Raw genomic sequence first — 25,373 nt, forward strand, 5'->3', positions numbered from 1 at the left:
TCTCCCACCGTTCCTGGTGAGTCCAGACCCAATCCCCATGGATCTTAAAACAAGGAAAAATCAATCAGGTTCTTAAAAAAGAAAGCTTTTAATTAAAGAAAGAAAAGTAAAAATCATCTCTGTAAAATCAGGATGGAAAATACTTTACAGGGTACTCAGATTCATATAGCCCAGAGGAACCCTCTCTAGCCTTAGATTCAAGGTTACAGCAAACAGAGGGTAAAATCCTTCTAGCAAAAAGAAACATTTACAAGTTGAGGAAACAAAAATAAGACTAACACGCCTTGCCTGGCTAATTACCTACAAGTCTGAAACATGAGAGACTGATTCAGAAAGATTTGGAGAGCCTGGATGGACGTCTGGTCCCTCTTAGTCCCAAGAGCGAACAACCCCCAAAACAAAGAGCACAAACAAAAGGCTTTCCCCCACCAAGATTTGAAAGTATCTTGTCCCCTATTGGTCCTCTGGTCAGGTGTCAGCCAGGTTTACTGAGCTTCTTAACCCTTTAGAGGTAAAAGAGGCATTAACCCTTAACTACCTGTTTATGACACTTGGTTATAGTTCTTCTCTTTGTATGAGGCTTATCATCCTAGCCACTCCCCACAGCCTGGGGGCCCGGTGTCTGCCCCCAGGAGATACTGGTCTCGCTGTCCCGTCTCCCTCCTTGAAACCCATGCATTGGGGAGACACTACATGTCACCAGTGGGTGCAGCCCCTTCGGAAGTGTGTGCACAGAGTGTGTGCCCCATGAGGAGAGAAGGGAGTCCCTTTTGGGGTGTTAATTAACTTGCTTTTCCATGATGCTCACTGCACCTGGCCCAGTGACCTGCCTGGCTTAATACCCTTTGCCATGGGCTGGGTGAGGCTTCTAAGGATGATGTGTGACTCTGCCTTCTCCCTGCTCTTCCCCACAGCTCCTGGCCTGCGTCTGGGCAGCCATGATCCTCAGGAGGCATCTCATGGTCTGGAAGGTGTTTGCCCCAAAGTAAGTCCCAGAAGCTCTCTCTGTCCTTGGGTCGGCCTATTTTCCTGGCAGCTTGACTAATGGTCATATATTCCAAGGCCAGAAGGGTCCACTGGGATCGTGTAGCCTAGCAGAGTGTGCTGCAGGTCAGATTTGGGGGCATGGAAGAGCTGTGGAGCTGGCAAAGCTCATACAGCGAGATGAAGGGCGATTAATCACTGGAGCAGATCGGCAGGGCAGTGGGGATCCTCCCTCCCTTGGAGCCTGTAAGTCCAGGCTGAATGTTGTTCTGAAAGACACAAGCTGTTGGGCTAGAGTCAGGACCCAGTGGGATACCCTGGCCCGTGCTGGGCAGGAGGCCTGAGATCTGGCTTTGGGATCTGTGACCTTGCAGCCCCTCACTGTCAGAGGAGTCAGATTCAAAATAGAAACCTAGATTTGCAAGAGCAGTCTGTGCTGGGGGCATGGGGCAGGGGAGGACTGTGGTCCCTGGAAGGGATGTTGGGTCCAATGCATGCACTGTGTCTGTCCTGCCTGCAGGTTCCTCTTTGAGGCTCTGGGCTTCATGGTGAGCAGCATCTGCCTCCTGCTGGGGATTTTCCTGGTGATGCGTGTGGACTGTGCGGTCAGCGCCTGGTTTGAGCAGCTCCAGCCCAGGTAGCATCTGAGCAACCGAGATGCAGGGAACCCGACGTGGAGCATCATCCCCTGAGGAGACGGCTGGGTCCCTGCTTCGCAGGCCAGGCAGGACCTGGGAGCCGCCACCATGGACAGTGGCTGGGGATTATCCCTGTCTCCCTGCTGGGTGCGACAGGACGGGGCCGGCTGGTCTCTGGCCTCACTCACTGTGTCATTGAACTCTGAGCTCAACTTCACTGCCTCCCGCCAGGTGGGTTTGGAGCTCAGGCCAGGCACGTTCAGCTGCAACGAAGGGTCTGTTGGGGGAGGGGATGAAAGCACAAAGCCTCAAGTGCCCTCCGGTAGCTGGATCTTACTGGCATTTCCCTGACATCTCTCCTCGCTGGGCAGAACACACTGCAGGGCTGTGCGCTGCCTTGGTGTTTGCTACCTCGCCTGGGGCAGAGATGGGGCCTTGTCTACTGAGGAGCCCCTGGGGTGTATGGGCACCAGAGGAGTGACCTCCCTGTTCCCTGCCTGTGCAGCAGCCTCCTCTTGATCCCTGGCTCCCAAAGAGGGGAGTCTGGCCAGTGCACGTCCCTGGGCTCGGGCAGCAGCAGCTTCTCAGAGGCTGCTCCACCCGTGCTGAAGGAGGAATTGTCTGCTACCGTGTGATGAGGACGCCTTCTGCCTCACTGATTCTGGTCTTCCTCAGGGCTGCGCATGGGAGTGCCGCACCCTGCTTGAGAGAGTGAGTGAGAGAGAGAGAGAGAGAGAGAGAGAGAAGCCTGCACAGCATGGTGCTTTCAGATGGTACCTGGGGCTGGGTTAGCAACAGTCTGTACAAAGTCTGTGTGAAACTACTGGGAGGGAGACAGCAGGGAGGGAGGGAGCTGTGCCCAGGAATTAAATCCTTTCTGAGCCAGGGCTTCAGCCTTTTCTGGTATCCAAACAGAGGCCTCAGCTGTAGCAGCCACTGCCCCCATCTCCTGTCCTGCTGCAAGCCCTTGAATCTGCTGTGGAGCTGTGGCTGCTCCCAACCCCAATCTTGTGATGACGAGTGACCCAAGCAGCGTGGTTGGTTAATGAGCACAGCTGAATGGCAGCCAGGTAGTGACAGGGCCTAGTATCAAGGCTCCTTGTTAAAGGAGGAAGGGAGAGCCAAGAACTGCAGGGCAAGCCCCTGGCATGGGCTCATTGGTGGCCGAAGACCGGTGCTCAAAAGCTTTTGGGAGCAGATAACGCCCCAGCAGGATTGATAGCTTAGTGCCTGCAGAAACGCTGGGGCACCACCTGGGGTCGAGGTTGGGCCACATCTCAAGCTTGTCAGGGTGGGGCCTGGCCGCATGGCTGGAAGATCTGTAAGAAAACCCCAAGTGCTGCAGGTGGTGGTGATGGTGGTGATTCAGAGCATGGTGCTTTTTGCAGTACTGACCTGGGTGCTCCAGCCAAGGGTGTTGTGCTGCTCTAGGTGATGTCTCAAAGGAGCTGTCCCAACCTCACTCCTACTATTTATGATCATGAGATTGTATCCCTTCTCCACAGGGGTTAACCATGGGGCCTGGCTAAATTCCATTCTGCCTCCCTAAAGTCCCCCTGCAGTTATGGTTTTCTTCACTTCCTGCCCTAAGCCATTGTGATACTACTTGGTGCTATTAAACCCTGCTGTCTCTCCCCACCCCACCCCCCGGGGTGGGTGAACTGATCTGTGCTGGGTAAAGCAGCTCTCGAGGGCAAAAGGAGCTAAGAGCTATTTGCTGGGGTCATTGAGTCCTGTCTCTTTCTGGCTTTGAACCAGAACTGTACGTGTCTGACTTCAATTCACTGCTGTGGCTAGAGCAGTTCTGGGCCCTGCCTCTGGGTCCTTTTGGGGCCCCAAAGTTATCCTGGCTGCTGAACTGCTGCTGTTTGCCCCGAAGCGCCTAGCTGAAGGGGGCGTGTCTCATGGGCGGGTTTGGTACTCAGCTGTAATCCTGGGGGCCCTGTGTTTGCCCTCCCTGGAGTAGTAGCTGAGCGAGTTGGTTAGATGGTGTCACCTGTACAGGATGGTTCTCTGCTGTAGCTGCTAGTGCAGACCCTACTGAGTCCTGCTGGCCAGTTCGCAGGGATTGCCCCGTAGGCACATGACTGGAATGGGGGCAGGTGGCATTAGAGCTCCAGGCAACTCGCAGAAGCCTGGGAGTGACCCCCACCGTATCACCTGCATTGCTGGGGTGCCGAGCCGTGCCGCCTAGTCTGTAGCCACTAGTCTGAATGGCCTTGCAGTCCAACTCTCTGCAGTGTTTAAAGCTGTATTACTGTCCCACAACACCCCTGTTCTGGGCTTTGCTTTCCCCTTCTCCCAAATGTCAGCCGACCTCCCTTTTCTCAGGAGCTTTCACTGCACTGCTCAGCACTTTGCTGCATGTCACTGGAGATCTCCGTGCGCTTAGCAACTAACGGCCTCCAGCCTTCCTCCTCCGCCCAGTCAGCTCTGGATTATCCCTGTTTTACAGATGAGGACCCTGAGGTGCTTGTGGCTGTGGTGTGCCCATGGTCACACAATGAGTTTGTGGGCAAGCAGGAACACAGCCCAGGAGTCCTAGCTCCATGAAAAGCAGAAAACTCTACCACCCCCCAGCCCCCATTTAACTCATGCCGTGTCCCCTTCCAGCTCAGGGTTGATTTTGAATCTTGTATCTTTAAAATGTTTAAATCCTCTTATTCTTTTAGCTACAGGGTGGTCTAGTGAATTTGGGCCCAGGCCTGGGAGCTGGAACTCCTGATTTTTGATCCCAGATCTGCCACAGAATGTGTGACTTCAGGCAAATCACCCTGCCTCAGTTTCCCAGTCAATAAAATAGAAATAATCTAATTCCATAGAGACAGTGTGCAGAGACACAATCTGTGGGATGCAAGCCTAGCCTCTCATGGACCCCGTAGATCAGGGCCAGTACTAGAAATGGATCTGGTGGTGCCTGTCTGTCTGTGCAGGTGTAAAACTCTGTTCTGGCTGTGCACACTCCACCCAAGGGTTGGACAAGTGCAGTGTGTGCAGAGTTTTGGCAGGGGAGAGCCATAGACACACTTGTGAGATTGGGTCTAATTTCTAAAGCCTGGGTGGGAAATCTCTATCAGACCTCCCCAAGAGGTGGGAGCTGGTCACAGACTGTATTCTCAAGGCCTTGATCCTGTTTGGTTTATTCCACAGTGTCATATGTCAGCTGTCAGCACCGGTCTACAGTTAAGCCTGTTTCCTTTTGCTCCCATTCATCCTATTTCTGTTTATCCTCCCTTTTAAATGTTTTAAACCATTCACCTCCCTTAAGGGTGCCAGCCCTCTCTCAGTAGGTTGCTGAGTATTGCACCCCATTGCCCTGAGGGAAGGTTGTGTGGTCCAGCAGACAGCACCTACAGCTGGGATTCAGGAGACGTGACTGCCACTGACTGACCATGTGGCTTTGGGCAAGTTGCTTCACCTTGTTGTGCCTCAGGGACCCCATCTGGAAAATGGGGGAAACAGCCATTTATGTAAAGTACTTTGAGTGGGTGGGAGCAGAGTGCTCTAAAGATGCTGGGCACTAACAGGTATCTCTGTGGATCTGATTGTCACTTTTCTTTCACCTGGAGCAACTCAGCCTACTCGGTGGAAGTGGCTCCGGAATCTCTGCCAGTGAGTAGAGATTTATAACAAACACACAGGAAGGGCAACTTGGCAGCTGTTGTTCATCTAAAAGCATCACCTCTGGACCACTCCAGTCATTGAGACAGAGTTGGCGAGTGCTCCAAACAGAGGAGCGGGAAACAGGAAGTCTGTGTTCTCTTTTCAAGTCTGCAACTGACTTGCTGTGATCTTGGGCAAATTGTTTCGCTTCTTGTGTCTGTTTGCCTAAAATTGCGATAATACTGACCTACCTTAATGGGGTATTGCAAGGCTGGGTTGTCTGTAAAATGCATTGAGATCCTCATTGAAGGAGCTAGAAACTAATTAATGGTTTTGTTTAATTATATAATTACTAGGTGGTGGGGAAGATTTGCTTTGTGAGTTTGGATGTTGCTTCTCCTAACTAAATCCAAGTAGGGTAACTTGTGAGTGGTCTCTGAGCCCAGTTCCACTTTACTCCCATTTCTAGGCTATTGTCTGTTAACCTCCTTTTAGGGAAAATGGAAGGTGAAAGATTAAACTTGAGCATGTTGGCAGGAGGCCCCTGCAGTTGGTCTGGTTCTGTGCTGCAGCAAAACTGATCCTTCCAAATAAAGTTTGAGATCCAAAATGGAGGTGAGCTTGGGCCACTTTGTACTTGTGTGGGGCGGGGAGTAGAGGCAGTAACCTGGCAGCGGATGGGGTGTAGCCAGTGAAGAAGGACAAGTGGGCGTGTGTGTGGCTGTACGGCATTGGGGGGAGGGTACATGGGGCAGCTCCGAGAAGGGAGCCAGTGAGCAGGACATGGGTCCAGAGCGGGGCAGCCTGAGCGCCATGTGCTGGCCCTAGCACCCCTGGGGCTCCTGCACCCCCTCCTAGCACCAGTTCATGGCTCTTCAGCCAGGTACGAGCCCCCCCGGGGGCAGCCAGGGCGGGGGCTCGGCGGGGCAGCTGGCAGGAGCAGGTACTTCGCAGACAAGGGAGGTTTCTCTACGTGCAGCCTCAGCAGCTGGGGCCGGGGGACCCTGACGTCCCCCGTGTTTGCTGGGGGATGCGCCTGCAGCGCCTCCCCCCGGGGGGCTCTCGGCGCTGCACCCCCGGCCGTGGGGGCAGAGCCCAGCGCAGCCTTCGCGCTGCTCCAGCAGCAGCCAGGGGAGAGATTCGGCTCTCCTCGGCCACCGTACCCCGAACCCGCGCTCTGACCACGCCCAGCGAGGGCGCGTCGCGCTTCCCACGTCTTAGACGCAAGAGCCACGTTCAACCTTCCGCTTCACCGCTCCCTTAGCAACCGGCACTTCCGGCCCCGAAGGCCGGGGCCCAATCAGCGGCGAGGGGGCGTGGCCGAGGGGGAGATGGCGCAGCGGCTCCATCCCCGCGGCCGGGCGCGCTCCGGCGAGAGGCTCCGGCCGCCCGGCTATCGAGCGGGCCACGGCGCGAGGCCCCGGCGGGGCCGGCTGCCTCGCGCGTGGACGGAGTTGAGAACGACGGAGCTGGCCGGGGGTTGAGCGGGTTAGGGGCGGGGCCGGCCGGCGCGGGCCGGGCGCGGCCGGCGCGGGCCGAGGGGCGGGCGGACCCCTCGGGTCGCCCGGCGGAGACCCTGACGCGGCTTCTCCTTGAGGCCAGACCGCTCCTCGGGCGGGCCGCGCGGCGCAGCAGGCGGCGCGGCGCGGCAGATCGCCTTCGACTCGCTGCCTCCGGAAGATCAAGGTAGGCAGCGGGCGGGCCGCGGCCGGGGGCGCGCCGCTGGTGCAGAGCTTCAAGCCCCTCCCCCGCAGCCGGGCCGGACCCGGCCCCGGCCCTTCCCCGGAGCCCCACCGTGGGGGACATCTGGCTGGGGCTCGGCCAGCCGGGCGCCGCCTGCGCGCGGGCGGGAGGAGGCGCAGGGACGGGCGGAATGGATTCGCGTCCAGGGGAGCGGCTGGGGCGCAGCAGCTGACTGAGGAGGCAGATTTCCTTGCAGGAGTGTGCGGTTGTTAGGACACGGGGTGCGGGGGTTTGAATAGCTGCTTTCAAGCAGCGTACCTGAAAAAAGGGGTAACGAGGTTGATACTAAACAAACCAAGAAGGACACGTTTAAACTTCGATGAACGAGTACGGAACAATGGGACACTGAAGCGAGAAGTAGGGGAGTACCGGAATTAAGTTAGTCAATTCTTTCTAAAGGCAACAAGCCAAGGGTTAGGAAGAGAAAGGTCACGTATCATAAAGTTTTTTCGCGCCGTAGGTCAAGAATTTAAGCAGCACGACGTTGTATTAATCCACTACGAGCGGTACGTAACAAACAAACAAGTATAACAGCAAAAGTAAGATGGTAGGACAAAAAGAATAACTGCCAACGGGCATCGACGCAAAAATAAGAGAAAAAACACCCAGCTGCAAAACAACAACCCGTTCGCAAGAGGTGGAAAGCTGCGATGCTGAAGATCTCGAGTGGTGAAGGATAGACAGAAAAAGGGCAATTGTCTTCAGTTCCAGTGCGGAGACGGATCTTAGAGACTGTGATAATACAGGCAACCTAATTTCAGTAGAGAGGGTGGAAGCATGGACTGGCGGATTCCTAGGGAGGTTGGATAGGAATCCCTTCCTAGAGAGGTTTTTAAGGCCTGGCTTGACAAAGCCCTGGCTGGGAGGATTTAGTTGGGGTTGGTCCTGCTTTGAGCAGGGGGTAGGACTAGACACCTCCTGAGGTCCCTTCCAACCCTGATGTTCTATGAAGGCGCAAGTGGTTCTGGCAGACAGCTGAGCAGGTCACTCTTGGGAATGAGTCCCACTGCTGTCCCAGGGTCGGTGTCCCCCGACAGCACCACTGGGGAGAGCGTGTGGAAACCACGACTCACACGCCAGAGGCCAAGTGTCTGTTGATGCTCTGCTAGAATGGCTGAAAGGACTCTAATTTTAGCTTGAGCACTAAAACCACGGAATACCTAACCAGTTGGAAGAAAACGAAGGCATGGGCAGACAGCCTGACCCTTGCAGATTCTGGAGTAACCTACGCTCTTATACCTGCCTGTTGCTGTTCCCTTCTATGTGATTCTAGGGCTGAGGCAGTGTATTGAGGACCAGAGCAGGAACTCTCAATTGCTGGTGCAGGGCAGCCTGATGAAATCTTCAATAGGGATTGCTGTTTGATACACCCTTCATGCATCCAGCTAGCCTCTTGTTGCATTGGTCTCTAACTGCAGGGCTGCCGGCTGCTCTCCCCAGCCTTTCTCTGGAGCTTACTGTTCTCTACAACTCCCTGCTCTTTGCTGTTAGTGAGTCGGATGGCCTCGTCGAGGGAGAAGCAGAAAGAATCAACCATGGGCTCATTAGGGGTAAGGAAAACGTCCCGTGTGTCTGAGAGGCAAGGTCACTAGGCAGGCTGGAGCAAGGCCAGGGAGGGGTGATTTCTCTGCCCTCTCATATGAATGGCATTGGCAGCTGTCTGAGGCTAGGGGTGAGTGAAGGTGGCAGCTGTGGTGTTCTGGGTGTGCTGGAATCTGGAGACTTGGGGCTTCAGAGGGGAACAGAAAAGCTTAAAAAAGCCCAAAGAGCCCGAGAGGGTAACATAGTGCAAACAGAAGTGTTACTAACTTACAGTGATTTGGGATTGAGGATGCCTAAGAGAAATGGGCTGAAATTCAGGAAGGGAGACTCCGATAGTGTTCAAATGTGTTCCCTCTTGGCAGACTTGAGTGTTTAGCAGGAGTCTTTTTTTTTTTTTTTTTTCTCAGAACCCAAGTGATTCCGGGGGACAACTAATAAAAGAACAGGGACAGGAGTGTGGTGAAAGAGTCGTAAGAAGGGAGCCTGAGGGGAGCGAGTTGGCAAAGCTAATGTTGTGGCTTTGACTCGGGGGCTGGGATACAAACGAATGCTGATAATGTGAGCACTCATCATTCCTCAATGCCTGCGTGGGAGACCCCTTGTTCCGCTCTCCCCTTTTGGGGTGCCCTTCCTCTTTACCACAGCAGGTAGAAAGCTCTTCTGTGCTGCTCCTAGAGTTAATGGTGCTTGCACTGCTCCAGGCCATATCTAGTCCCTTCCCAAGGCAGGGCCTCTCTTTTGCTAAGGCCGTGTCAGGCTGCTGGAACAGGATCAGTCGCTGAGCAGGCTGACCCATTGTCCTGTGGCTGTTTTCCTCTTCTAGTGCTGGAGGCTTGTGGGGTGTCTGGGCAGGATCTCAGCACTGAGGAGCTCTGGCAGAAAGTGCTGCAGGATGTGACCACGGAAGAGCTGTGTGCACCTCTGCATCGACTAGGCGCTCTGCAGGGGGCGGTATGGCTGGCAGCAAACTGCCTGGGGAGTGTCACTGGTCTCTTCCGGCTCCTGAGTGACACCAAGGTAACACCACGTGGCCTCTCCCCCGGTGGATCAGTGCTGGGGCGGGGACCTAGCCGCTGGCTGGCGTACGGGAGGTTTGCTGTACTGCACTGTGCCGTGGGTCTCTGTCATCTCGTATCCTGAGTCACGTAGTGGCCGCTACCTGATGCTTTAGCAGAAAGCTTAAATCCCAGCCCCCATATAGCACCTGATCACTAATGTGATGCTGCCTATACTGGAGGGGAAAGATTCCATTCTGTCCCTTGCAGGTATCACTTTGCATCCATGAGCATGAATCTGGTTACCCATGTCATGCCTATGAGCTGGCCAGGTGTGTATTCCACCCTGTCTGGGACAGTCTCGGACCTGCATGTTGAGAGCAGAACCCGTGCACAACTGGTTCATGTGCTGGGGGGTCTGTTTTCAGACCAAGAGGATCTGAGTTTGATTTCCTGCTGTTACAGTGAGTACTGAATGGCTGTAGCATACACTAGAGCAATATCTATGCAGGCCTAAATAAATGCCTGCAGATCTGTGAGAGGGGGCAAGTTGGTATGAATATTTGTCATAAAACCATCCAGCATCCATCAACAAAAGATTTGAGCCCATCTATGCACTCCCCATTCAGCATGAATAATTCTCTCGCTGGTACTAGAACTTTCTCCTAACACCCGAAGTGCACTGAATGACTCTCAAATAGTCCTCTTCTGCTGTGGGCCCTTAACGTCCAATGCAGTGACATCCCTGGCAGGGTTGCCAAGCAAACTGGAAGGGAAGTTCGTAAGCAGACCTGCAGTTTCTGTAGCGAGTGAGTTGCTGACTGTGATTCAGAGGTAACTGTCTTCTGCTGACTGGAAAGGCAGCGAGGGCTTTTCTTCCAGCAGAGAGGCTGTGTCAATAGGGCTGAGCTGGGGTGTCTGGGTATCTCGCACACACAGGGCTCGTGGAACAAAGGATCTCTCCTCTGGGATTCTCTCATTGCAGATGGGTTGCCCATGCATGCTGATGTGCTAGGGGCAGCCCTGGAAAGCGCACTGAACTCATCCAGTGCAGGGAGGCAGGATACCAGACTCATGGTCTGATCTAGTGCAGCAGGAGGTGGGAAGAAGCTTGCTGCTGTCAGTGAGTGTGCAAATTGCTGCAGGAAAGAGGCCAGAGGGAGGATGCGGTGGGGCGTGATCCGGGCGCATGGAGCTCACAGTCTAAAGGCTCGAGGCACAATACAGCCCCCAGACCTGCTCTTTCTCTGGTCCCTGGGATTGGTGCCTCCAGTGCTGAATAACCCGCTGATGTTCTCTCCCTGTGGTTTTCGCAGGACCCTCTGCCTGCTGCCCACGGGGGTGAGAATGAGCTCCTTGTACTTCTCAAGGCATGGAGTGTGCCTGTTGAGGGAGACACGTCGCCACTCGTGGTGCAGAGCACCAAGGACTTGAAAGAGATACTGTGGACCTCGGCTGCCTTCCTCCAAGGTATGGTTAGAGGTGCCTTCGCCAGCCCCAGGTGGGGTGCTGCTGCTTCTCCCCTTGCAGTGCCAGCCACCCTCCTGGCCCGACTGCCATCTGAGTCTGCCAGCACTGTGCCATCGCCAGCTGGAGTTCCCTTCCCTGGGCTGGGTCCAGGAGCTGAGCAACCAGCCTCGCTCCTGAAGGAAACGTGTTTCCTGCTCTTCATGTTCTTATCTGATTTAGAATTGCAGAATAGAGACGCTCCCCAACTTACACAAGGCATTGCGGTCCAGAAAGCCTTGCGTAAGTCAGGGATGTATACACGACAGTTACGCCAAAAACAAACAACAAAACACTAATGGAACTTCTTCTGCAAGTGCGAGTTTGTGTGAGTCAGGTTTGCGTAACCTGGGGAGAGTCTATAAATGCCAATATCTTCTCAGATGTGCATGTAAATTCCCTACTTCAGTTCCTAGCTCAGTCCTGCCCTGCAGTGTCACAAGGCCCCCAGTATCTCCCAGTAACCCATTCCCTGGTTCAGCCCTGGCTTGCAATCTCCTGAGGCCTCCTGTCTTTCCCAGTGACTCACTACCTCGCTCAGCTCTGCCCTGCAGCGTCACGGGGCTCCTCGTCTCCCCCTGTGACCCACTCCCTGGCTCAGCCGTGCCCTGGAATGTCACAGGGCTCCTCGTCTCCCCCTGTGACCCGCTCCCCGGCTCAGCCCTGCCCTGGAATGTCACAGGTCTCCCCATCTCCCTCCGTGACCTGCTCCCTGGCTCAGCTCTGCCCTGCAGCATCACAGGGCCTCCCCATATGCCTGCCCCATTCTTCAGCTGTGCTGGGGATGAGAAAGGGCCCCATATCAGGCTGAAGGCTAGCAGGGGGCTCACGGTGAGTTCAGAATGGGTTACAGTGCACGTGGGAGCCAGCTTTGCAACTTCTTCGTTAAGTTTCACTGCAGTGTGATTGGAGCCATGTCCGGCACTCCTCAGAGGGTTTCCTTCCCACTGCTCACCGTGGGGCAGCCAATTGATGGCAGTGCCTCTGTGTGTTAAACAGGTAGGCAGAACTACATGTCCCAGCATGCCATGTTCCAGGCTAAGCAGCCAGCTTATTTTAAGGTTGGGGCCTGTCCTCTCCACTGGCTGCACTTCTGTATGCAGACGGAGGGCAAGCCTCCCTTGCCTAACCCTGGTGTAGAGGGGGATGCAGATGGCTTTCCCTTGGTGTATTCCAAGTCCTAGGTAAGTGTACTGGGCCCAAGGGCAGAGTTTCACCTGGTACCTGAAAGAGTCAGGAGGGAGGCTTGAGACAGCTAGCGAGGGAGGTAGTCGACACTGTCACACATGGCACTATATAAAACATGCCAGACTCCCAGCAGAGTCGGTTCCCTGTGGAGCTCCGGCCAGAGTCCCAGAAGACCCAGCACTGCCCAGGGGTTAGCATTATAGCTGGAAAAGTCCCAGGTTGCTGTGCCCTCGGGAAGAGAGGGAGGATGTGGGACAGATGTTAATTGGGAGGCAGTTTCAGGCAGGTGGGGTAGTGCCCAGGCAGGAGGGATGCCTAGCATGTGAGGGGTTGAATGCGTAAATAGATGACAATAAATGACTGTCTCAAGGTGGGTTCCCAGCCAGTGGTCCAGACGCAAGTGGAGCTTTTCAGTTAGTGACTGAGAAGGGGGCAGGTCTGGAGACCAGAGTCGGAATGATCCCACTAAGCTGCAGGCTTCAGCTCTCACCCCGAGCCCCAGCACAGTCCTGGCTGACTCTGCCTGCCTGCTCCCCAGCAGCATCTCGGCTAAGGCTCTGCAGGGGAATATGAATCCTTCTGGGATTGGTATGCCCCTTCCCAGCTTGGCTAGCTCTTGGCAATCCTCGTTGCAATGGCAGTGATGTTCCCATATCAGGTGCGTGGTGCTGCGCAGTGTGCTGCTAGCGTCGGGAGAGCGCAGTCCCATGGCAATGGCAGGGTATGGCGCAGACGGTTATAACGTGGTGTGAGACATGCACTGAGTGGGGAGGGTCGTTGAAGCTGGAATGCTGCGTGGGACCAGATGGGAGTGGGTGCAGGGAGTGCTGGTCACGGTGCCGTTCCAGGCCCACGGGATAGCGTGAAAGGCAGAGCCTACGGGGGCGAAGGAGGTGGAGCAGAATGAACGTTTTGTGTGTGTGTGTTTCAGGTTTGCAGGGCCTGGAGGCGGGAAATCTCCCCACAGCTCTCTCCCTGCTCCAGGCAGCCGCATCTGGGTTCTGCTCCAAGAGGGTCCTGGCCCAGATCTACACCTCCATCGGCTGCTGCACTCAGCAAATGGTAACAAGCTGGGACCTGTCTCCCTCTAGCAGGTGCAGGGAGGGTCCAAGGGCCAGTGCCTCCATTGCCCCGAGCAGAGCCGGTGTGGGAGGAGACTGGGTGCACGTCTGTTCTGTATATGTGTGCTGCACTGGACAGGGGTGCAGGGCCCCCAGTCTCCTTGGGAAGCTGCTGCCTTAGTTTCCCATAACAAGACTGGCTGCATCAGCCAGTGTTTGCTGCCTCCTGAATACCCCCTGCCCCGTGGCAGGGGTGTGAGCACAAGCCCAGCTCGATGAGAGGTGAGCACTGGTGCCCTGCAAGGGCCTGGCACAGAGGGAGCCATCCCAGTGGAAGAGGAGGGGCAGAGTACCGACTGGGAAGAGGGAGCTGTGAGTGATCTGCTCATTGGGCTGGAGTCACAGGAGAAGTGTGGGCTAGAGCTGCCGGTATGTATTGATCTAAGTTTATAGCGGGCTGTTGGAGAAACAAGCAAGGAAGCAACATAATGGCTCTCGATAAGCAACGTCCAAAGAAACATTAGAGGAGGCGATTAAAGGACATTGGCCTGCTTCTAGGCCCCAGGGGCATGGCTGTCCTGCCAGTGCTGGGCACAGAGGGATCAAAGGAACACGAAACAGATAAAAGGGGGAGGCGTTAGTTGCCAGGCCTGAGACCCGAGAAGGAAGCTCAGAGGTGCAGTTACCCTGGTAACATATGACTGGTAGGACCCCATGTGCAAACTGCCCCTTGGGGATTGTGCTGAACCCCCCTCCTCCAGTGCTATCTGTATGGGGGGTCTGCTCGGGGGCACTGACCCAGACACCAGCGAGGAGCAATCTGCCTTGGTGCCCAGGAGAAGGACTGGCAGATCTAGCAGGGCTTTTCTGGCTCTCAAGTCTGAATCCGTTCCCTGGTCTCTGATCCCACTGCCCCAGAGGGAAATCCAGTAGTGGTTTCTGTGGAGGACGGATCCTGTACTGACATGGCAGGAAGCATGACCTGAGGCTTGCTGGGCTGAGAAGCTGGTTTTCTTCTGATTCCCAGAGTGACTGACAGGAGACAGACTTACAAGCAGAATGGCTCAAAGTGACTGAGTCTTGGGTGCTTGCCTGGCCCTCATCACTGCAGAATCGGGTCCCTGCCCCGTGGGTCTCTCTCTTCAAAGGACAAACTTGTTCTGGTTCTTCCTGCCCTAGGAGAGCTGCCTGGGGTGGGCTGCTTGTCACTGAGCGGGAAATTGTGAGCCCAGGGCTGAGGCTGTGCAGTCCAAGGGGTTTGAAAGCAGAGGGTGGGGAGGGTCACAGTGGGACAGGGAGGGAGGCCCACTCCTGTAGGGCTGTGTGGAAGCTTACGAAGACCCTGACCCCTGAAAAGGGCTGAGCACCAGTGTTGTCTGTGGGTTCTGAGCCCAGGGGCAGCAGTGGGACTGGAGGTGAAGGCAGAGTAGAGGAGATGAGATGTGACTTTGAAGAGTTTGGTGCTTACTGCCCACATCCATCCCGGAGAGCCATCGCTGTTCTTGGTAGGTGCAAGAACTGGGTCCCCACCGTGCCATCTGGCCTGGCTGACACCACTGGGACATGTCCCAGTCTGCAGAGGGGTGTGCAGCAGAGGGGTGTGCAGCAAAGGGAGTGGCACGGATGTGGGGGAGCGTTGCCAGACCAAGCATGTGGTCTAGAAACTAGAGTGCCAGGTGGTTGGGCTTGGGTTTCCAGCCCCAGGAGGAGACTGCAGCTGGGCAGTGGGAGGGGTGCAGGTTAGCCAGCATTGAGACCCTCCCCCACCGCTCCATGCCCAGCTTGGTGGCTGCTCTGGGCCTCTCTGATTCCGCTCCCCTGGTCTTTGGGAGCAGAGTGACCTCCTCAGGCAGCGATCAGGTTCCCTGGAATGTTTTTTTCCAGGTGATATTCCAGCCATGTCAGCAGTGACTGATTATGCTGCGTGTGATTCTCTCCCGCCCCCAGGGCAAGCCTCAGACGGCTCTTCAGCACTTGAAGCGGGCGCTGCAGGTGGATTTCCAGTGCCTCTCTGCCCTGTCCCAGGCGGCGCTGGTGTACCGCCAGCTGGGGGAGACGGACGCAGAGTTGGAGGCCCTGGCTCTGCTGTACAAGGTTTGTCTGTTCCCAAGGTGAAGCATCACAAGCCAGGTGGCTGCACTGATGTCTCTGGTCCAGCTGTGCCTGTGCAGAGCCTCCTGCACCCCGCACCTCCAACATAAACTCTACCCCTGCAGTGGGGCGGGGTCGGCCTGGCCATTCAGAGCCCAGTGGTGACTGCTGCAGGCACACCTCAGGCTTGCTGAGTCTTCAGCACCCAGGTTAGAAATGGAAGAGCCGTGTTGCCTGATGCACCCTGCTCAGCAGGTGGACGCTGGCCAGTGGTGGGTAATCAGGGGTTGGGCTGTTTGACCAGCTGCAGGAGCAAGGTACATCTCACCAAGTCTATTAACTAGGAGGTGGCAGGTCAGTGCCCAGTGAGCACTGCTTTCAGTGGCAGGCATGTGGTGGTGAGGGGGGCACGTGTAGCGTGGGCATCTCACTGGACAAGTAGCAGACAGTTAATTTTCCAGCTCCTGGTTTGTAATGAAGTGCAAATGTGGGACTGAAGACAGATTTCCCGAGCTCCTGACAACACGGGACAGGGCTGACCAGGCCCACCTCCCTTCCAAGGGGGAACTGTCCCAGGCTGCTCTGGGAGTGCTGATCTTTAATTCTCTCTGCTCTGAGTGGCTTTCAGAGATCCCCCAACACAGGAGTTTGCCTGTGTCCTCTCCACACTGAGGCGCTTGCCTCTGTTCTCCACCCCAGAGGTGGCTGTGTTTCAGCAGTGGGAAGTTGAGAGGCCCTCTAAGGGATGGTGCTGGAGCAGTGCGCAATATAGACTGGCTGGACCAGGATGTCTGTAGGTGAACTGACTGCAGATCGCTAGGAATGCCAGCAGGGATCTACCATGTGGTCTGTTTCTCCTCCCCCCCGCAGGCTCTGGAGACCCCCGCTCAGGAGGCTGTCTCCATCGATCCTTGCTTTCTAATCCGAACGGAGCTCCTTGTTCACACCCCAGCCCTGGCATCCCTGTTCAGCCGCAGCCACCCATCGGAAGTGAAGTACCTTCTGGCGCAACGATGCCTCCAGGCTGGCAGGTAAAGCACTCCCCCACCCCTTCTCTGGCGCCAAGGTAAACCCCTGTTCAGCATCACCCTTGGGTCTGGTGATGACAGAGCAGCAGTTACCCCCCTGCAGGCTCTGCCATCCACGTGGGGACCAGTACCACTGGCTAGAGTCGAGCAGGAGGCTGCCTGCGCAGCTCTGCTGGCACTTGTCAGTCCTGTGCCTGCTGGCTGCTGCTCTCCTTGGGGTCTTCTCTGTCCCCCAAGGGCCAGGCTGATCCCTGGCTGCCTGAGTACCTCCTCACGTTGCTCTTTGTCGCAGGGTGGCTGAGGCAGTGGAGCATTACCTGGATCTTCTGGCTCTGCTGCAGGAGGGGCCGCAGCACCAGGTAAGCCTCTTGGGAAGGAATCCACATGGTGTGTTGGGGGACTGGGTTCCCGTCCTAGGGCTCCCTGGAATTCGGCAGGAAAGCTCCCTGCATCCCTCCAACTAGCATCTCCTCTACCTGCCCCAGAGTCTTTGCAGGGACTGAGGCCCCACCTCTCCCTGGAGGGCATCCCGAGCCACAGAGCACGAAGGGGCAGAGTAAAGGCTAACGGCCTGGCCTGCGGTTCGAGAGGCCGTGTAGAATGGATGGGGGGAAGCTCACCCACACAGTACATGGGCCCCGCCCTCATGTTTTCAAACTGGACTCTAAATTTGGGTGTTGTGAGACACCCAGAGGCTGTGTGTGCCCTGCAGCTGTGAGCACTCGGTACCTCTTCTGGTCAGGCCAAGGCGCGCACTGCACGAGAGCTCTGGCCTAGGGCTGTGTGAATGGGAGAGCTGTGGCCCCATGTCTCCGCTGGCTTCGGAAGCCCCTGTCTGGAGGCCATTGGAGCCTGTGACACTTGCTCCTTGCTTGGCCTGTGGAGTGGCCGCTGCTGAGCTCCGTGAGGTGCCCCCCAAAGTGCCGGGTGGCGCACTTTGCACCTAGTCCTCTAGGTGGTGCCGCGGGTGCTGAGGGTGATGCTGTTGCTGTCGCTGCCCAGGTGCCCCTGCACGGCAGGTCAGCTCTGCCCAGGATCCCGGAGGTGTTCCTGGAAGCTGCATCCGCCCTCGAGCAGCTTGGGAGGCACCAGGACGCCATAGCTGTGTGTGAGGAGATCATCAGTCGAACAGATGACCTGATCCCAGAGACACTGCGGATCGAATTGGACTCCAGTGCTGGAGGGGAGGCGCCAGGCAGGGCAGGCTCCCCTTCGCTTGGCATCCCACCCCAGCAGAGAGAGAGCCTGCGCTGCATCGTGTGGAGGGCGGCTGCGTATCTGCACCAGGGCTGGGCTTGGGCCAGGCTGGGGGAGAGCAAGGAAGCCATAACACGGTTTACCAGGTGACTCCATCTGCCGTGGAGGGGAGCTATGGGGCTATTTGCAGATGGGGCCTGGGGTGGGAGGTGCAGGGCCCCACGTGCAGTGACTCTGGGGCAGCATAGAGCTCAGCAGTGTTGTCTGTGGCACTCTCATGCTGGGCTGGGCCGACACATGGCTTTGATGTGACCACACCTACTGGGAAGTGGCACAGAAATGACTTCGACCTTTCCCCTGCAGGTGCCTTAATGTCCTCCTGAGAGTCCAGCTCGTGAGCGCAGGTACGGTACAGCCCAGCCCACCCGCTGCGGTTCCTGCGTGGGAGGGACCAGCCTGGGGGCTGGCTAGTGCCTGGCCGGGGCTCTGAATATGGAAAGCGCCATGGTAATGCTCAGTAGCAATAGGGGGATTAAACAAGGCTCCACGCCCAGCAGGAAAGTACCTGTCTCCTTGCCCTGAGCCATGATTTGCTCTGGAGCATTGGCAGAGACTGGCTGGTGGGGTGGGGTGGGGTGGGAGAAGCTCAGCTCTGCTCTTTGCCTGTGTTCTCACACCACTCGCTAAGGACAGTTCAACAGCTGTGGCTTGAGGAGACATGGGGAGAGTCCAGGTTCCAGGGAACGGATTGGGGTTAGGTCTTTAAGTGGCTTTTCCTGGAGAATTAGCCCGGTTATGAGATAATTGTGGCTGGTCCTTATGTGTCTCCATCCCTGCAGGATCTGTGTGGGGAGGGGATCTTCAGTCAGGCTTATTGAAACCCTTAATGACGTTCATTCCAAAGGTTAACGGGCAGCTTTTGCTGTTCGTTCAGCTCCCATCCGTCTTCAGTGAAGGGCAGGGGGAGCACCCAGCCCACTTCTTAGGGGTCTTCAAGGAGCTCTCCAGGCAAACGCCAGACTTGTCATTCCCGATAGAGCCTCGGTGCAAACCAGCAGCGAGCTTCTCCCCTGGCAGGGTCTCTTTACACACCATGAGGAATCACAAGAGCCCAAGCCACGTTTTTCCCCTGCTGGCCACCGTTAAGTCACAGCTGATCCTGCACTGGAAACTGCCTTTGCCCTGCTGCCTCTCCTGGGCCCCTTCCCTTCAGGGAGGTCCCCCGCACAGTCTCGTAGACAGGCTTTCCTGTGACCCCAGCTTCTTGCCTGTTAAGATTCACACCGGAAGCCTTTTTGCTGCACCGTGTTCAGCTGGGAGCCAATGCTTCCCTCCCAGCAGAGTTTTCAAAGGGGTGCGGGAGTTGGAAATACCCACAGGCCAGCGCTGCCAGCCTGGGGATATGGGGAGCACTGCCCCGCAGACACCACAGCCACGTGTGGGGTGTTCTTTCCATGCCAGCCAGCATCCATAGCAGTGAGGAGATGGCAGAGGCCCTGCCAGAGGCAAAGGTGCTCCAGAAGATCAGGTTGCTGGCTCTCCTCGGACGAGGCTCCCAGTTCCAGGAGCTGGGTCGGGACAAAGAAGCTTTGATGAATTTCCAGCACAGTTTGCAAGTTTGTCCAGGTACCAGAGGCTCGTATTGCTGGGGGTGAGATGTAGCCTGTGGCCTGCTCTGACTTCCTGGCGCTCTGGGCCCAGGAAGCTAAGCCGCTCTGTAGTAGCCAATAAGCCATGGAGCCTGCTAAGTTATTGTGACGCTCTCCCACTGGAACTGGTTTGACAATCCCCTTGGTTCCCTCCCAGCTGCAGTGCCATTCAGCAAAGCCGCCTCTAACCCAGTCAGACCAGGCCTGGCTGAATACACCAGAATGCCTTTGGTTTCCATGGCAAACTGTCCTGGTGAAAGGTGCTGGCTTGTCAGCCCGGGGGTGGGATTGGGAGCCAGTGACCCAGCTGGGGAAGGCTCCCTGTCCCATAGCTGTGCCGCTTCTGGCTCTCAGCCTCCTGGATGGTTCAGAAACCCCCACAGGACTCTCCCTAATCTGCACAGTACCCAGTGTTGGCTGAGGTGCCTCTGTGTCTTGCAGGTGACCCTGCTGCCACCTCTCACCTGCTGCGAGCTTTATGGAAGCTGAACCGAAGGCAGGAAGCTGCTGCTCTCTGGCAGAAGTTGCATGCGGATGCTGCTCCGGCAGACGGACAGCAGGAAGCACCGGGGAGGTGTGTAAGGTGCTTGATGGCTGTGGCTATTACTAGGCCTAGGCACGAGCTCCAGAGCTGCCAGGTTGAGGTAACCAAAGCACTCTGCGCCATGTGGCATGAAGGGCTTGCTCGCTCTGGGCCTCAGCTCCTGTCTGGGCCACACCTGCACATGGGTCCTCCAACCCGTACAGGGTGCAGAGCTGAGCCCACTGCACAGCATCTGGGGCGTTCATTTCCCAGCGAGACCCCTGCAGCCCATTCACCTGCTGCCCACACAGGTGGCTCTGGACCGTCAATCCCAGGGTTTGCCACTGGCCTCGATTGTTACTGCCCAGCTGACCCCTCCCCTGAGAGTCTACAGGAGCAGTAGCTTGGGACTGACACCTGGGAACCAGCTGGCTCGAAGGGAGTTTGAGGGCCAGGTCAGGGTGGATTTCCTGCAGCAGAGCATGGAGAGAGCCCCAAACTTTCCTGATCCCAATGTAACCCACCTCCACTCTGGGCTAGCATGAGACCTGCTGCTTTCATGGCTTTTTGCCCTGTTGGGCTTGAAGTCAGCAGGCGGATTTCAGGAGGGCATGTCTATGGGCAGGGGAGGGAGCTGGCAAGGAGCCCATAGATGGGAAAGAGGATCAGTCCCCAGGTGGGAGGGTCCAGCAGGGCATGGGATTCCTTGTGGAACAGGGAGTAGGGCCTGACAGCCAAAACCACAGTGCTGTCTCTGCTGGGGGCCCTGAGCCCAGCTTCGTTTCAAGCCAGATCCCAGTGATTTCAGATCCAGTTCTGCCTGCTATTCAAAAAGGAGCTCGGTAAATTGTAGTGGGATGCGAGAAAAACCCTGTGAATGATTAAAGGGTTGGAAATCCTGCTGTATAGTGAGACTCGGGGAACTCAGCTTGCTTAGCTTCACAAGGGGAAGGCTCTGGGATGACTGGATCAGTCTATAAGTACCTACCTGGGGAGCAAATCTGTAATACTGGGCTCTTCAGTCTCGCAGAGGGAGGTCTAACATGGTCCGATGGCTGGTCATTGAAGCTAGACGCAATCAGACTGAAAAGCTGTCCCTTGTTTCTAACAGTGAGGGGACATACCCCCAGAGCAATTTACCAAGGGATGGGGGGATTCTGACACTTTACTAAATCACGACTGGATGTTTCTTTAAAAGCTCTGCTCTAGGAATTATCTGGGGGAAGCTCTCTGGCCTGTGTTCTGCAGGAGGTCAGACTAGATCATAGTGGTTTCTTCTGGCTTTGGAATCTATGAATTGTGCAAAAACACCCCCTATTTCCCTCTTCCGCCCTTGGGAATTCCCATGGCCTGTACAGCCGTGTCTTCACTGGGAAAAGGGCTGTTTTTAGCGGGTGTTAAGATGCTACTGTCGACAGCCCAAGTTGTAATTGTAACCTGTTGCTGGCACTGAACCTTATGTTCCCCCGGTGATTTATCTCCACCCACTAGCACAAGCTAAAATGACGCTGCCTTGTCTGCCCTAGGATTTTAACATGTTAAAAACACCTTTATTCTAGTGTAGCTGCAGCCTGTGTCACCAGGCCTGGGTGGAGAGAATGGAGTATGTGGTGAGGCCAGAATTACCCCTGGCCCCAGGGCTGCTGTCTGAGCTGAAGCGGCTCCTGCTCTGGGACTAAGGAGCTTGGACAGACTGGTGTGGGATGAACCTGGCGCTAGGAATTCTCTCCTGCCCGTGCCCGTCTCTGGAGGCAGCTCAGACTGGAATGCTGCCGTGGGTCGGTTACAGCGCCTCGGGCAGATTTCAGAAGCCAAGTGTCGCTGTCGTGGGTGTCTGCCATCCCAGTTGTTGTCACTCCCCCGCCAGCTGTCCTTTCTTACGGTACCCAAATAGGCCTTGCTCCCTAACCGGTCCCATGGTCTTTTTCAGGCCCTACCCGTTGTACCTGGTGTCGTGTCTAAAGCAGGTGAGCCTCCCACACGACGAATCTCTTGCTGGGAGTCTGCAGGACTATCTGAGGACCAGTGGCCAGGATCCTTAGAGCCATCCCCATCTCCCTCCTTCTGCTAAAATTTCCTTCCCTGCCGAGGGCGACAGGACAGCATTATGCTCTGATGGTTTTCCCAGGACTCCAGCTTGCCCTTGGGCAGAAGAACTCTTCCTAGCCAAAGCACTGAAGCACAATGAAGCTATTTTTTGTAATAAAAAGGACATGGGAGTAGGCCACACCCCAGTGTGTTCGGCTTATGCACACTCTTCTCACCCTCGCCTGGACTGTGTACGTTAAGAGTGAAGCATTGTGTGCTGCAAGGTGCTTGCCCCGGTGCTGTCAGGAATGGCATGAGCCTCCTGCCTCTGTTTCCCCCTCGCCGAGGAGAGTGGGGCTGCCTGCGTGCTGGATCCATTGGGCCATGCCTACCGTAGAAGCACAGGTGTGTGTTTTAACATGTTATCACCTAGTATAGACAGGGCAAGCTGCAGTTCTAACCCCTGTTGCCTGCTGACCTGGCACTGGAGCCAGCACTAAACATGGATGTTCCTGGCTCCAGGGACCGAGCTCCCCCACTGCCTTTCTGTCTGAGCCACAGCAGCTTCCCCCAACTACGCTGCACTCAGGGGCTGCAGCGGGGAGCAGTTCTCAGAGTGAAGGCACTTTAGAAATGTCACAGTGGAGAGAGGCAGGGGCAGGGCAGGGTACATGTCTTCTCTTCAGTGAATGCCACAACGGAGGTGGGAGCTTGTGGACCAGGGAGGCCATCGCTGTGCTGGCTGGATTGTCAGGCCACGGCAGGAGGGGATCTGCTCAGGTATGGCTCTGCATCGGCACATGCCGGGCCTGGGCTATGGGGAGAACAGGGATCAGACCTAGCTGCCCTGAGGTGCTCTAAGGGGGCAGGGTGAAGAGTTTTACATGGAGGAGGGGATCGGCTGCATGTGTAATCACAAGGCAGGTGCGCTGGGAACTGCAGGGGTCTCTGTGCTTGGTGGACTGATTTCCAGTGTGGGGCAGGAGCTCTCCCTGGGGCCGGCCATACAGGGTCTGTGTGGGGAGCTGCAGAGGGGATCTCTGCTCAATAGGTTGGGAAGTCACAGGGCTGGGGGACGGTGCCTCTAGCTGCAGAGTCTGAGTCTCTTGACTCAAGGGGCCTCTGGGAGGGAGTGTGCAGCCTGTCCAATCAGGAGGGAAGTGCATAGGCTTCTAGCCAGTCAAAGTCAGGCGCTGCAGCTTCATGACCTCCTGTGGTGTGAGGGGGGCAGAGGGGGCAGGTGTGTGACCATGGCGTGGGGGCTGGTCTGGCTGGCCAGTCTGCCGCAAGCATGGGCCGGGGCACAGTTGTGAGAAGCAAAGGCAGTTGGGCCACTGATTGAGCCTCTAAGGAAGGGGGTGACACCCCCAGGGAGAGAGCTAGGGGGTGGGGGCTGCCCTTTGGGGGACCCTTCATAGAGTGAGGGAGTTGAGACATCCCTTCCCCCCAAGCAGGTAACCATCCTAGATTGAGGTGCCTCTGGGACATATTCCCCCTCCATGCACATAGGGTGAGACTGACTGGGGAGATTCACCTCCCCAACACACACAGGTTTCTGGGGCTAGTCCCCAGTATCGTCCCTGTGTCCCTGTTTTTTCAACTCTGTCTTGTCTAATTTATAAGTGAGTAACATTTCTCGTGTTTTTAAGGGCAAAGACACAATCTCCAGTAGCTGTAAGTGTTCTCCTATAAACATTTTGCTTCTCTACCAAAGGAAAATACAGAGAGGGACAGGGAAGTAATGAATCAGTTCATTAATCTGAAGAGAACAAACCTATAGAAGGCTAAAACTGACACCCCGACACCAACTGTCTAATCAATGAGAACTGCAGTAGAGTTTGATCAGTCCACCCCTGAAATGGAGCTGAAAGGTGGTGGGAGGAAATCGTTTTTCTCAAAGTGTAATTTGTCTGCGGAACTCTCTGCCACAGGCAATCGGCAAGGCTCAGAACTTGGGCCCCATCTACACGACGCGTGAAAATCGATTTTAGATACGCAATTTCAGCTACGAGAATAGCGTAGCTGAAATCGAATATCTAAAATCGAGTTACTCACCCGTCTTCACCACGCCGAATCGATGTGCGCGGCTCGCCATGTCGAATCCGGAACTCCGTTTGTTTTGGTGGAGTTCCGGAATCGATGTAAGCGCGCTCTGGGTTCGATATATCCCCGTCTAGACGAGACGCGATATATCGATCTCCGAGCTTTCGATTTTAACGTGCCGAAATGGCGTGTCATATAGACGTGGCCTTGGTAAGCTTCAAGGAGCGATGGTGCAGAGCAGGCACGCGCTCAGTTCCCAGGGCCTCATCTGGTGCTGCAGGGAAGGCTGGGGCTTGGCCTTAGGAGAGGGCAGCTCCGGTCGGCTCTGGAGGGGACTGCAAACCTGCAGCTTGGCTCGCTGAGCCCCTCCCAGCTTGGCTGGGCCCCCAGTCCCATTCCTCTCCCCAGGGGCTGGGTGGCTCAGGTGCTTGCTAAGGGAGGAAGGTGAACAATGGAGGATGCTGGGGGTTCTCTCTGCACAGGTGGGGGGGGTCTCTGGGGGAGGGCACGGTGTCCCTGTCTGCATAGGGTCTTTATAGGTTCCAGGGCCAAAAGGGACCCCTAAGGCCACCTGGTCTGACCTCCTGTATAACACAAGCCCCTCAGACTGCCATGAATTAATTAATTTTCTCTTTGAACAAGAGCAGATCTTTTAGGGAAACATCCTCGCTTGATTTGTAAATGGCCAGTGATAGAGAATCTGCCACACCCCTTGGAAAACTGCTCTTGGGGTTAATTACCGTCTGTTAAAATTTTACACTTTATTCCCAGTCTGAATCTGTCTAAACAGCACGTGCACAGGCCAGGCACTTCCACCTTAGGTGTCCTGTCTCTGGCCTGCTCTGCTCTCCCTAGGGCCATGCTTCCTCTCCCGCTCAGGTGCTGGGATCTGCCTGGGGAGCCTTCCTGCTGCAGCAGAGTCCTCGGGGCTCAGGCAGTGCTGAACAGCTCCTCCAGGCCAGCTGCGAGCCAGCATGGCCATGGGGTGCTGACACGATGGGGGCTGTGTGTCTCTAGGGCACAGTGTGTGCTGGGCCAGTGCTGCACGTGCTGCGAATGTGGTGAGGCTGTTCCACCATGGGAAGGGAAACAGGTTGATCCAGTGCCCATTCCTCCCATGCTGATAGGTTACTGGAGGGCTCTATAACAATCCTTGTCCCCAGCCAGCTGCACGAATAAACTGTCTTCTCCTGCTGGCCCTTGCGGGCTCTGGAGAGCAGCAGGCGCTGAATTTGACGGCTGCTAACAGAGACCCAAGCAGGGTCTGGCAGACTGTTCCAGAACAGTGGTGGGTAGATGGCACGGCACAGCACGGCACCCAGGCTGCTGTTAGGACGGCTCATTCCGCTGGTTGCCTGTCTGCATTTTTGGCATAGGGTAAGAGTTTAACCTGTCGCTTGGCTGGTGCACTAGGAGATAAGCATTAATCTCCTTTGTGCTATTATAGGGGGGTTAACACAACATAAGCTTTTAAAGCCTTTGTCACTGATGGCGACGTTGCCCAGGGTGGGGCCCGTGGCATGTGTTGGACAAGCCCCTGGTCTGACATTGTGG

At 56.0% G+C, this 25,373-nt stretch overlaps 2 protein-coding genes across 4 annotated transcripts in view; both read left to right on the forward strand.

Annotated features, from left to right (window-relative positions):
• Positions 1–5,839, forward strand: part of PIGO (phosphatidylinositol glycan anchor biosynthesis class O) — a 31,786-nt gene extending 25,947 nt beyond the window's left edge. For both annotated transcript variants that reach the window (XM_032800404.2, XM_032800408.2), the window contains exons 9-10: positions 915–985; positions 1,505–5,839. In XM_032800404.2, the coding sequence (XP_032656295.1) occupies positions 915–985; positions 1,505–1,625 (192 nt within the window). In that variant the 3' untranslated portion in view covers positions 1,626–5,839. The remainder of the gene's footprint in view (positions 1–914; positions 986–1,504) is intronic.
• Positions 5,840–7,877: 2,038 nt separating this feature from the next.
• On the forward strand, positions 7,878–22,000 carry FANCG (FA complementation group G). 2 transcript variants are annotated; one of them, XM_032800410.2, is made up of 12 exons: positions 7,881–8,518; positions 9,334–9,527; positions 10,822–10,975; positions 13,131–13,261; positions 15,208–15,354; positions 16,222–16,382; positions 16,672–16,738; positions 17,382–17,722; positions 17,940–17,980; positions 19,038–19,202; positions 19,667–19,799; positions 21,679–22,000. In XM_032800410.2, exons 1-12 carry the CDS (start codon positions 8,344–8,346, stop codon positions 21,788–21,790), a joined length of 1,821 nt encoding a protein of 606 aa, XP_032656301.1. In that variant the 5' UTR covers positions 7,881–8,343; the 3' UTR covers positions 21,791–22,000. The 2 variants fall into 2 exon arrangements, with proteins under 2 accessions (XP_032656302.1, XP_032656301.1); XM_032800411.2 differs by lacking the exon at positions 21,679–22,000 and having other exon boundaries at positions 7,878–8,518; positions 19,042–19,202; positions 19,667–19,748.
• The last annotated feature ends 3,373 nt before the right edge of the window (positions 22,001–25,373 follow it).

Source organism: Chelonoidis abingdonii, chromosome 6, assembly GCF_003597395.2.
Source record: "Chelonoidis abingdonii isolate Lonesome George chromosome 6, CheloAbing_2.0, whole genome shotgun sequence".
Lineage (NCBI taxonomy): Eukaryota > Metazoa > Chordata > Testudines > Testudinidae > Chelonoidis > Chelonoidis abingdonii.

Bases quoted from the DNA above. Each gene is read 5' to 3' on its own strand.
- FANCG (XM_032800410.2), top strand. From the start codon at position 8,344: ATGCATCCAGCTAGCCTCTTGTTGCATTGGTCTCTAACTGCAGGGCTG. The intron at 13,262-15,207 runs GTAACAAGCTGG...TCCCGCCCCCAG, and splicing joins GCTGCTGCACTCAGCAAATG to GGCAAGCCTCAGACGGCTCT. The intron at 19,800-21,678 runs GTGTGTAAGGTG...GGTCTTTTTCAG, and splicing joins CAGCAGGAAGCACCGGGGAG to GCCCTACCCGTTGTACCTGG.